At 48.7% G+C, this 12,433-nt stretch overlaps 1 protein-coding gene across 1 annotated transcript in view; it reads right to left on the minus strand.

The window, feature by feature from the left end:
- AQR (aquarius intron-binding spliceosomal factor) overlaps positions 1-12,433 on the minus strand; it is a 183,795-nt gene that overhangs the window by 138,308 nt on the left and 33,054 nt on the right. Inside the window, exons 8-13 of the mRNA XM_073577867.1 lie at positions 12,322-12,422; positions 11,722-11,798; positions 11,308-11,372; positions 9,580-9,696; positions 9,373-9,486; positions 7,538-7,641 (exon numbers count right to left, since the gene is read on the minus strand). Coding sequence (XP_073433968.1) covers positions 7,538-7,641; positions 9,373-9,486; positions 9,580-9,696; positions 11,308-11,372; positions 11,722-11,798; positions 12,322-12,422 — 578 coding nt within the window. The remainder of the gene's footprint in view (positions 1-7,537; positions 7,642-9,372; positions 9,487-9,579; positions 9,697-11,307; positions 11,373-11,721; positions 11,799-12,321; positions 12,423-12,433) is intronic.

Genomic DNA, 12,433 nt, shown 5'->3' on the forward strand with positions numbered 1-12,433 from the left:
TAAAGACCGAAACTGCGCAGGACTCGTGGAGGTTGAGTTACATCTCCGTTAGTTATTTTAGTCCTCTGCAAAAAAAAAATGGTGCAATAAAATGTGAAGAGCATGGTGATGCAGCGGCAGCATGTGTAGGAGTATCAGCAGATACAGATATCCCTTGAATTACTAACACCATGTTAAAGCAACAGCGCTATAGCAGCAAGCATAACACTGGGAAACGCTGTAAGGAACCGTCCGTTCGTCCTGCAGCGCGCGTCCATATAATGCCATATTATCTGATGTGGCATTTAGAATTGTCCATGGGCATCTGACCACAGGGAATAAGAGGAAGGATCCTAGTTATCAGCAGAGGGGACCACTCACACGTGTGCTCACGGTTTACTATATCATAAAGCACCACATTGAGGGCAATTCAGGAAACTCAGAGGGGACTCAGTGTAATTATAATCTCCATCTCACCAGACACTAGCTGCTGCAGAACAGTTTTCTCAAGTCTAAGAGAGATTCCTCTTCACCAATGATTGACTATGAGGCTATGTGTCCACGTTGCAGAAATGGTGCGGAAATGTCCGCAGCATTTCTGCAACTCCCTGCCACGGGTAAAATGCATGCGAAATTCGCATGTGTTTTCCCGCAAAACACAAGCGTTTTTATAGGGATATACTCACCTTCTGATAGCCCCTGGAGCCATCCCGCCCATCAGCCATGCTGCCGGCATCTACCGTTCCCAGGGATGCCTTGCGACAATGACCTCTGATGACGTAGCGGTCTGGAACTGAAGATGCTGGCACCGTGGCTGAGTGGGGGAAGGACTCCAGGGGCCATCAGAAGGTGAGTATATCCCTATTTTTTATTTTAATTCTATTTTTTACAGGGATATGGTACCCAGGGCATGGAGGAGAGTCTCCTCTCCTCCAGACCCTGGGTACCATCTGCACATGAAGCGCTCACTTCATGCATAGTGGGCATAGCCATATGCGTAAAGTGAGCGTTTCAACAATCCTATTGCGGCAGAATCATCGCGATTCCGCAGAAATAATGGACATGCTGTGGATTTTACTGCTATGCAATTCCGCAGCAGAAAAATCCGCAGCATGGGCACAGTAACTGAGGAATCCCATAGGATTGCATGGGGATGCGTTTTTGAAGCTTTTTTTAAGTGTTTCCTTTTCTCCGAGCCAATCATCGGGGGACACAGAGACAGTGGGTGTTAGTGTCCTCCTAGTGGCAGCAGCATAAGTAAACCAGGAAAAAATTAGTTCCTCCCCTGCAGTATACACCCTCTCGCTGGCTGATGATTTCTCCAGTTCAGTGAAAAAAGCAGTAGGAGCATAAACAGTCAACAATAACCATAACTAAGTCAAAGCCTAAGAATGCTACAGTGAGCCAATAGGCTAAACAGGGTGGGTGCTGTGTCTCCCAATGATTGGCTCGGAGAAAAGGATTTTACGGTGAGTACACAAAAATCCCTATTTCTCCTACGCCTCATTGGGGTAAACAGAGACAGTGGGACGTCCTAAAGCAGTCCCTGGGTGGGGAACATACATTTGCTAATACCCAATGTACCACTGAGGTACTGCCGATTGCCGGCTGCGTCTGCTAAGAGCTGCATCCGCAGAGGCCTGAGAATGAATTATGCAATGTTTGTAAAGGTATGCAGGCTGGACCAAGTCGCAGCCTTGTGGACAGGCCTGAGAATGAATTTGGTAATGTTTAGTAAAAAGTATGCAGACTGGACCAAGTCGCAGCCTTGCAGACCTGTTCTGTCGAGGCCTGGTGCCGAATGGCCGAAGAGGCGCCCACTGACAGGGTAGAGTGCACCTTAATCCCCGCTGGAACAGGCACGTTCTTGACACAGTAGGATTCATGAATCACCAAGCGAATCCACTTGGCTAGCGTGCTTTTGACGTGGCTAGACCCTTCCTATGCCCCTCTGGAAGCATGAACAGGGCATCTGACTTATGGAAGGGAGCTGTCCGCGAGATACAGTATACCGTCTCAACGCCCTAACCACATCCATGGTGTGGAGGGCCTTCTGAATGCGATGGACTGGCGCCGGACAAAAAGGAAGGCAAAACAATTTCCTCGTCAAGATGGAAAGAGAAGATGACCTTGGGCAGGAAGGACGGGGACGTCCTGAGAACTACCTTTTCCTGATGAAAATTCAGGAACGGAGAACGGCAGGACAGGTCTACCAATACCGAAACTCGTCTGATTGACGTAGTTGCCACTAGAGAGACCACCTTCCAAGAGAGGACGGACAGTGACATGTCCTGCAGCGGTTCGAAAGGAGCCTCCTGTAAGGCCCCGAGAACCAGGTTAAGGTCCCATGATCCCAATGGCCTTCTAAAAGGAGGCACCACATGGGAAACTCTCAGAATGAACGGCTTGACCTGAAGTTTGGTGGCAATTATGCGATGGAAAAGTACTGACAAGGCCGAGATATGGCCCTTGAGCGAGTTAAGCGCGAGGCTTGATTTTAATTCAGATTGAAGGAATTCCAATATGGCCGGAATGAAAAACACCAGAGGTGATTGACCATGATCCTTGCACCGCGAAAAGAAGGTTTTCCAGGTGCGGTGATAGATGCGCATGGACACAGGCTTCCTAGCACTAACCATGGTGGAAATCACGTCATGAGAGAACTGAGCCTGTGGTAAAAACCAGGATTCAACGGCTACGCCGTCAAAAGACAGGGCCCCGGAGTTCTGGTGGAAACTCGGGCCCTGCGAAAGTAGATCCATGCGATCTGGAAGTCGCCAGGAGACGTCGGCGACTAGTTGTATTAGTTCTGCATACCATGCTCGGCGCGGCCAATGTGGCGCGACTAGAATCACTGGTACTCCCTCCGTTCTGATATTCTTGATGACCCTCAGATGCAAGGAAAGAAGGGGGGGGGGGGGAGGGGAGACGTACGGGAACCGGTGCTATGGCAGAACTAGGGCGTCCGCCCTGATGGCGCATGGATCGCGCGATCGGGCAATGAACCGAGGAACCTTGATGTTTAGTCTTGAGGCCATGAGATCCACATCCGGAGTCCCCCAACAATGTCACATCTGCTGAAAGACTTCCGGATGAAGAGACCACTCTCCCGAGACGATGCGTTGGCGACTGAGAAAATCTGCCTCCAATTTTCTGCTCGGCCCAAAGGAGAATGTGACTCACTTCGTGCATGGCCATCCTGCTACGGATACCTCCCTGGCGGTTGATATACGCTACAGCCGTGGCGTTGTTGGATTGGATCCTGATGGCGTGATCTGCGAGGAGATGGTGGAAACTCCGTAGAGCTAATCTGATCGCTCGTATTTCCAAAATGTTGCTGGGGAGGCGTGACTCTCGGGTCGACCAGCGACCCTTGGGCCGTGTGGTGACAAAAGACCGCACCCCAGTCGAGAAGATTTGCGTCGGTGGTTACTACCAACCATTTTACTGGGAGAAAAGACTTCCTTTGATTCAGGGAGGACATCAGTGTCCACCACCTGAGGACTTGCTTGACCCGCAGGGACAGAAGGATCCGATGATCCAGGGAGAACGGGTTCTTGTTCCAAGCTAACAGCAACGCATGTTGTAAGGAACGGAGGTGGAACTGTGCAAATGGAACTGCTTCCATTGCTGCCACCATCTTTCCGAGAACTCACATGCTAAAATGCATAGAGTGAGAAACCGGTGGTTAAAGAGTCCGCGTTGCCTGTAGTAAGGCTTGGGGCCTTTCTGGAGGGAGAATGACCAACTCGCAGGAAGTGTCCAAGATCATTCCTAAAAAGGACATCTGCTGAGCCGGTTATGGGACAGACTTTTCGAAATTTATGATCCAGCCCAGGCGAGAAAGTGTATTACTGTTATATCCACGGATTCCTCGCAGGCAGGCAGGGATGGGCCCTTGATGAGCAGGTCGACCAGATACGGTAACACCGCCACTCCCCGCGAGTGGAGAATGGCCATGACAGCTGCCATGACCTTGGTAAAGACCCTGGAGGCGTTGGCGAGTCCGACGGGCAAGGGCAACAAACTGGAAGTGTTGCTCGTGAATTGCAAAAACGCAGGAACTGCTGGTGAGATGGGCTGATCTGGAATGTGAACGTAAGCGTCCTTGATGTCAATGGATACTAGGAACTTTTCCTTTTTCCATGGAAGTGACAACTGACCGGAGGGATTCCATTCGGAGTCGCCGTACTTTGACAAACTGATTTAACAGTTTGGGGTCCAGAAAGAGTCGGCTCGTCCCGCCCTTTTTGGGATCCCCAAAAAAAGGTTTGAATAAAAACCCATGAACCTCTCGTGATGAGGGCCCGGAATGATGACTCCGTCCTTTTTCAGAGCCTGAACAGCCCGAAGGAAGGCTCTTGTCTTTTCCTTGGGGGATAGGAAAGGAAAAACCAAGTTGGAGGGGAGAAAATGCTATCTTGTATCCGGAGGACACCAGCTACCTGACCCACTTGTCGTGGGCAACTGTGAGGCAAGTGTGGCTGAAGGAAGTAGGTGGCCGCCAACTTTGTCGGTGTCTGCCTGAAACTGCAACAAGTCATTGGATAGATCTATGAGATCTGGCTCCCTTAGATCCAGAAGCCCTTGACCTGGGTTTCCAAGAGCGGTTAGGTCTGTATGAGACCTGGGAGCCTCTGTCTCCTAGCGGGGACCGACCTGATCTGGAAGACAAGGTAGAGGAGGACCAACCGGAATTGTTGCGAGAAGATCGAAGACGCGTCGGCTGTTGGTTGCGAAACGGCCGAACAGCCCTTGTGTTGAGGAAGGAATTTACTTTTCCCTCCGGTAGTATCAGAAAAGAGCTGGTCCAGTTTCTCTTCAAAAGGACAACCCGTTTGAAAGGGGAGAGAAGACAATGCTCTTTTAGATGTGGCATCCGCCCGCCAGCCGCGGAGCCATAGGGTTTTTGTAATGGAGGTCGCATTAGCGGCAGTTTGTGCCGCGCAGTTGGCGGTATCACCAGAAGCGTCTACTACAAAGTCCGCTGCGTGAATTATCTGCCTGGTGACAGTGGTTGCCTCCAGAGGAAGAATGGTGCCCTGGAGGGAAGTAATGAACGCTTCTGCCCAAGCGGCCATTGCCTTAGAGACCCAACTTGCCGCGAAAGAAGGCAAGATAGTCAATTTGACGATCGGAGGAGTTTCTGACTGAGGAACCCTCAGAAACAGTTAGGAGCGTTTTAGAAGCAAGACGAGATACAGGAGGGTCCACCGGAGGGGACTGTAACCAATCCTTCATTAGGTCTCTATCAATAGGGTATTTAGTCCGAGTAGACTGTTGCCCTGAGAACCATTTATGTGGCCGGTCCCCTATGTTTCTGGACGGCTGGTAAACAACCTACGCACACGCTTGGTTTCCTTAAATGAGATAGCGTGTGCTGGAGCGGGGATATTTTCCTCATCCAACTTCAGAATCCTGTTGACTGATTCTATAAGAGAATCAAGCGACTCCTGATCAGATGGGGGATTCTGAGGGGCTGAAGAGTCAGATTCGAATTCAATGTCGTGCTCGCTGTGAACATCAGAATAAGGCGAGCGAGAGACAGGAGGCGCCGATGCTAAGGTGCGAACGTGACTGAGGGACGCATCATGGGTCAGCTTTCCAGAGACCTGACCATCCCTTGAACGAAGATGGCCCCTGCTGGTGGTTCTGACTTAAAGAGTCCTCCCAAAGGGAGAATATAGCCTGGGTCAGAGACTTCACCGACAGAGAGGGACGCGGCCCCCTCAGGGGTACTAAGCGCAGGAGGCCAGTCAGCAGCGCGGCGAGTGGCGTTGGAACGCAGGTCGGGGCGCAGGCGGGGTCACAGTCCGTGTATAACGGATTAGTCTGTCCACTGGGTAATGCAGACTTGCAAAAGGTGTACACGGTACAAAAACGTAGTGTGCTTATTAACCGCCCGTTTAGCTTCCTTAGATTGAGGCATAGCGCTCCTGAAAGGGTTAACGGCAGAGTCTGTCTGCAGCTGCAGGGAATGTGCCGGGAAGGGGTTAAGCTTTAATCTGAGGACAGATGCAGCTTACCCACGGTCCTGTGCTGTGTCCCCTGGGAGGAATAGCGGAGGTCCTGTGGTGTCACCCAGTATCCGGCTGTCCAGAGCAGGCCTAGCGCTCCTGAAGGGGTTAACGGCCGCTGTGCATGGAAAAGGACATGGCCCCCGAGATTAGAATTGTGCATCTCGTAAGAGGTGAGAGGCTCCAAGAGGAGGGGGCGGCGACATTAGCGCAGGCGACACTAGTCAAATTGCGGCCTAGTAGGCTGGAAAAGCTGGGGACTAAATTTTTGGCCTACCCGTGGTAGGCGTCAGGGGCGGCGCCATATAAATTGCGGCCTAGTAAACCGGAAAAGCCAGGAGCTAAATTTCTGGCCTACCCGAGCGCGGGGGGGCCGCGATGGGGCGCCGCTGACGCCAAGTCAGCGCTTCTCCCGGGGGCAAGGACCCGACCCCATACCTCCACTCCTGTGCTCAGGCAGGTCGCGCTCCGCGTTCTTGCAGCTGCAGGGTCTCATCCTCCGGGCGATGCAGCAGAGCTGGAGGAGGTCTTAAAGGGGTACTGCTCAATCGATCCACCCTGTGGTAGGGGAATGGAGAGCTGTGGGGCTGATTCAGGGCATCGGAAAGCGCTGCTCAAGTCCTTCTCCATGCACGCCTGTGCTTCGTTCCTTTTGCACTAGCCCTCGTATCCGTGGAGTACCGACTGTAAAAGAACCATCGTCAGAGGAATCAGCCCCATTCGTCGCAGGAAAGTGTACGTGAAGGGTTACTCCACGTACTTGCCTGTTGTTGGTTCGGGGGAGAGCAGGCCGTAGAAAGGAATCGTCGCCCCCTTCACTCCATTAAAAAAAAAAAAACTTACAGAAAATCCAAAAATAAAATAAAAGCGGTGGGGTCTGAAACCAGACCCAAGTGCCTCCTACAGACACTAAGCAAAGAACTGGAGATATCTCATCCAGCGAGAGGGTGTATACTGCAGGGGAGGAGCTAACTTTTTTCTGGTTTACTTAGTGTCCTCCTAGTGGCCAGCAGCATAACACCCACTGTCTCTGTGTCCCCCAATGAGGCGTAGGAGAAAAACGCAACGTGGGCACACAGCCTAAAGGGGTTGTCCGGCCATATGATATTGGTCATCAGTATCAGATTGTTACAGATCTCTGCAGTGCAACTCTGTTCAAAGTTTACAATCCTAAGGGGGCAGCTGTATAAATTTGACTGTGATTGGAGCGTGGCAGCTGCATAGAAACACATGAAGCGGTCACACTTATGACAATTGAGCCGCTGGCCAGTCTGTACTGTATGCTCCTAATCATGGCTGTCTGACTGCGCCTTTAGTGTAGGTCATCAATAGCATATGACCGGACAATTCCTTTAAACATTTTCATGATTTTTTTTTATTAAAAAGATCTGCAGCATCTGAGGTAAATACTATCAAGTGTCGCAGCAGCAGGGACACAGAGCTGTATTACACACTGTAATAGAGAAAAAAAAAAAGAAAAGTCAAATCAGTAGCTGATACATAGAAAGGAAAAGCCCAATGTGAAGCTTGTGCTCACTTACCCGAGTGCTCCAAAGCACTTCACAAGGGATTCCCGAGTGTCCACAGCTGCCACATTGGAGAGAGCAAAACTGTACAGCTCTGGGAAGTGGGCGAAGGCGGCTCTCTGTGTGGACAAATGTGTGACAATTCGTGACGTGGAAACAACTGAAGAAGATCCCAACCCTATTGTTTGCAATAAAGTGTCTAATAAAGTCGTTCAGAGGAACCAAAATTCTTTTAAATATACACGTAATACAAAAACCTGATTTAAACAATAGGCCTTTTCTGAAGAAAGCTCCACTTTAAAGATCCTAACCATGTTTTTTCAAGTGCAGTTTGTGGGGAAAAAAGGAGTAATCTTCAACACGGTTTTCGATCGGATTTTCAGCAGTGCTTAGTCAGTGTTGTGTCATATTTTACCATCAGTTTTTCATAAATGATTTTCTCATATGCAAGGGAAAAGGAAATAAAATTGCAAAGCTTTTCCTAGCCATGGCAATGCTAACAATGTGCAGCAGATAGCACATGGATGGCTTCTGTGCGCTATGATTGTAACAGACCTATAGTCATAAAAATGGATTAAAAACACAAAAAGAAAGCACAGAATAACAAATGTGCAAAAATACCCTGCAGTAAAAAATATGACAATAAACAGCAAGTGCTGGTAAAAAGATGACAACAAATACAGGGTATTTAGTCGATACGTCTTTTTGCAAAGAAGTGTATACCAAGTCACTCCACCTCGTCAAGGTAAGGCTAGTTTCACACTAGCGCTTTTGAGCGCAGCGACGGCCTGCGCACGGCCGCCGCTAAGCCCCGCCCCTGCCGCGCCTCCGCCGGTAGCTCCGCCTACCGGCGAATGACACTGCATGCGTCCTGCGTCCCTTATCTTTATCACTGGGGGCGCAGGCCGTGCGCAGTATGCGTTTGGCGGCACATGCGCCTTTTTGACGGTGCGCCGAGCGCAACCAAACTGCAGCAGGTTGCGTTTGGCGCAGGTCGGCGCACCATCAAAAGGACGCATGCGCCGCCAAACGCATACTGCGCACGGCCTGCGCCCCCAGTGATAAACATAGGGGACGCATGCAGCGTCATGCGCCGGTAGGCGGAGCTACCGGCGGAGGCGCAAGGGTGCGGGGCTTAGCGGCGGCCGTGCGCAGGCCGTCGCTGCGCTCAAGAGCGCTAGTGTGAAACTACTAGCCTAACCCTTAATGGAGCAGTCCCTATCTAATGTATTTAAAACCTGAACATATGAACAGTGTCTAAATGAACAGGATTGAGACAGGCGCTTCCTAGTATGGGCACGTGGTGTAAGACGGCTCTTTATGTGCATGTCACACAAGAGAGGGGTGGGGTCTGTCAAACTATGCAAAAGCAAGGAAAAAAATGGATTAAACGTGCCCATACTAGGAAGCGCCTGTCTCAATCCTGTTCATTTAGACACTGTTCATATGTTCAGGTTTTAAATACATTAGAAAGGGACTGCTCCATTAAGGGTTACCTTGACGAGGTGGAGTGGCTTGGTATACACTTTTTTGCAAAAAAAAAGTATCGACTAAATACCCTGTATTTGCTGTCATCTTTTTACCAGCACTTGCTGTCTATTGTCATATTTTTTACTGCAGGGTATTTTTGCACATTTGTTATTCTGTGCTTTCTTTTTGTGTTTCAGACCTATAGTCTTGTAGAGATTATTTTATTCCATGATAGTCTCCTGCTGCTAGAATACTGATTGTATTGAAACTACAGCACATAGCCTAGTAAGTGACACATCCCTGGAATAGGGATCTCTTGCTCCATATTATGCTACTCTCAGATGAAGTAGAATGTTTACACTTACACAATTTACACCTACCTGTAGTGAGGTGATACGGTCATAGTGAATTGTCGTCATCTCGTTTTCAGTGAGAGCGTTTCCTGTTTGGTCATTGATTTCGAAGCCAGTGTAAAACTTCAACATGTCCAGTAGCTGTTCAGATGAGTATTAAAACAAATATTAAAGCAAGTTTAAAAAGGAAATAAAAAAAAGACATGTGGTTTTCTTTTTTAAAGCACAAGATACCTGAGAAAATAAATGTCCTTCTTGCTCGCTCTTGGAGAGGTTGGATAAGTAGCAGTGGACCACAAGGTGGGAGTCATCCAGCACTGTATTAAACCAGCGACGGGTGGGAAGTAGAGCCTGGGGGGAATAAAATTAGTGGTTTAAGGCTTACACTTAATATCTCCTCTACTTCTAGTGAGTAAAGTCCAGCTTTCTTTTATGAAGTTGAAAAAGTGGTGGTGGGAAAAGCTGCAGACAGGGAGGTTGGGCCAGCTCATACAGCACCTAAGGGATGTCTAGGCCTCTCTGGACATCTCCAAGTCTAAGGGCATGCGGTTTTGGCCTCTGCGGATCCGCAAAAGTTCTATAGACAGTGTATAGTACCATGTAAGTCTATGGGATTTACAATCACATGCTGAGTTTTTTTCACTGCGAAAAAGCTGCGGTTTTAAATCCGCAGAAAGAATTGACATGTCAATTCTTTCTGCGGATTCCGCTGCGGTTTGCCACCTATTCCATTGTCCAGGTGTCAAACCACAGGGGAAAAACGCTGGCCAATCTCCAGGTCAATTTACCTGCGGTTTTACCTGCAGATCCGCCCGGAAAAATCCGCTGGTGAATCCGCAGCGTGTGCACATAGTCTTAATATGTCACTAAGCAAGCCGAAGAGAGCTGAATGTGGTCTAGAGAGAACGGGAAGTCAGCGCCAGCCAGTATTCCAACACCTACGACACATAGAAATGGGTACGGGGAAAGCCGTAATATGTGCGATTCAGGATAGTACAAAGTGGGGAGTGAGCATATGATCTCATACTCACTTGCGAGAGACACGCACGATTCTCGTGTGAGTCTCTCGCATGAAAACCTGGCACTGCCGCCGGCACTTGGACCGGAGCGTGCGGCTACATGTATATCTATGCAGCCACACACTCCGGTCCGAGAGCCGGCGGTAGTGCAAGATTTTCATGCAAGAGACTCATACGAGAATCGAGCGAGTCTAAGTGAGTATGGGCCCTAAAACAGTCTTATCATGGTCGACGGGGAAGTGTTAAGACCCCTCAAAGCCTAGAGGAGTGGGCTCTGGAAGACAAAGTGCTGAAGGGTGACGAACGTACAGTGACCAATTCAGGCAATCAACGGCATTCTCTGCACAGAGGAGGATAGCACTCAAGCCTTTTCTATCTGCAGCCACGACCAGGTTGGTCACTATCTGATACCGTAGTTGGGAAGACAAATGCTGAAAAAGTTGGCCAAAAACTTTGTAAATAGCCAATTAACATCTTAAAAACACATGTAGCCATCTAACTGGATGTCAGCAGAGCTGTGAGCAGTCACCCAATCTGCTCCTTCATGGACATCCTACTCCATTTGTACACTGTGTGCTGAGCAAAATGCTACTCAAGAAGCAGAGTGGGGGATTAATGTTGGATCACTATGCACAGGTCACAGCAACACCGTCACACACTTGTCTGAACGTGATCAGCTATAGGGAAAATATAACTTCATTTTCTCCCAGCAGCCGAACTTCCGGTTAGACGGCCCCACATGTGTTTACGACAGGAAATGGCGCTACGACTACCAGCAAATACTATTTTTTGGATGACAGGTTCCCTCTAACCAGTTCAGCCCCCTAACTACACTATCATGAACTACTTTTCTCACTAAGGTCTTCTGTGAGACCGCGCTGAATTTTAAGACCACACACACATAAGTAACATTCTATAAGATCATAATCTCTTTCCACTTTACCTCCAGGTCAATCATCAGCTCTATGAAACGTTCGCAGTAATGTATTTTCTCCACAGAGACGGGACCTAAAGAATAAGGAGAGATCTGGTGTCAGGCAGCAGCATATGAATGAACTCTGAATGAGCTACAATCTCTATAAGATACTAGAATTTAATCCGTACTGATCAGCAACTTAGATGGGTCTTTATTTTATGAAAAAAAAAAATTGTAGACGCTGTATGGTCAGACTGTTTCTTGCCACCCATGGATGAAAATAAAACTTTTCAACATTCAGGAGGCTTCAAACCTACAGATGTAGTCCTGCTTTCTGCTAGGAAGAGAGTACACCCACTACAGGCTAAGAAGTGCTCTGTGAGCCAAACCCATTGGTCTTCAGAGAGATATCGATGCTATACACAATAGCCGCAGTCATACCTGTCGCTGGGATTGACTGAAGAACAGATAAGAACTTCTGTATCAGGTTCCTTAGAAATTTTCTTTCCTGGGTGGCTCTATATAGTTGATGGCAAAAGGAACATTGTGAGAAAAATATGCAGTGAACTTTCACATGTATAGCACTGTACATGAGCAGCACCGCCATTACACACACAGACCACAGCAACACTCCATTTACGAAGCTCATGAGAGACGTCAACTCTAGTGATGAGCGAACGTGCTGGGATAAGGTGTATCATGCTTGGGTACTAACCGTTTGTCTTCTGCGTGCTTGAAAAATATGTTTGAGTCCCCGCTGCTGCATGTCTCGCGGCTGTTCGTCAGCCACAACACATGCAGGGATTGTCTAACAACCAGGTAATCCCTGCATGTGTAGCAGCTGTCGAAACGCAGCTGCAGGGACTTGAACATATTTTTCGAGCACGTCGAAGACACTCAGTTAGCACACGAGCATGCTCAGATAACACTTCATACAAGCACATTGGCTCATCACTTGTCAACACGAAAAAGAACATCCCCAGCCTGAACAAGCACATTGTAAATTGCTGGTCTCCATGACCTACTGATATAGCTACGTACACTTCACGAGCCTTTTCGTCCATTTTAGCATCAGTTTTCTTAATGAGATTCCAAAACCTTTTCAACTTTGGAGTTTTCTTCAATTCCTGCTCCAGCCGAGCCTATAAATGTA

Source organism: Dendrobates tinctorius, unplaced genomic scaffold (genome assembly GCF_039654945.1).
Source record: "Dendrobates tinctorius isolate UK_male_01 unplaced genomic scaffold, ASM3965494v1 ptg000057l, whole genome shotgun sequence".
NCBI lineage: Eukaryota > Metazoa > Chordata > Amphibia > Anura > Dendrobatidae > Dendrobates > Dendrobates tinctorius.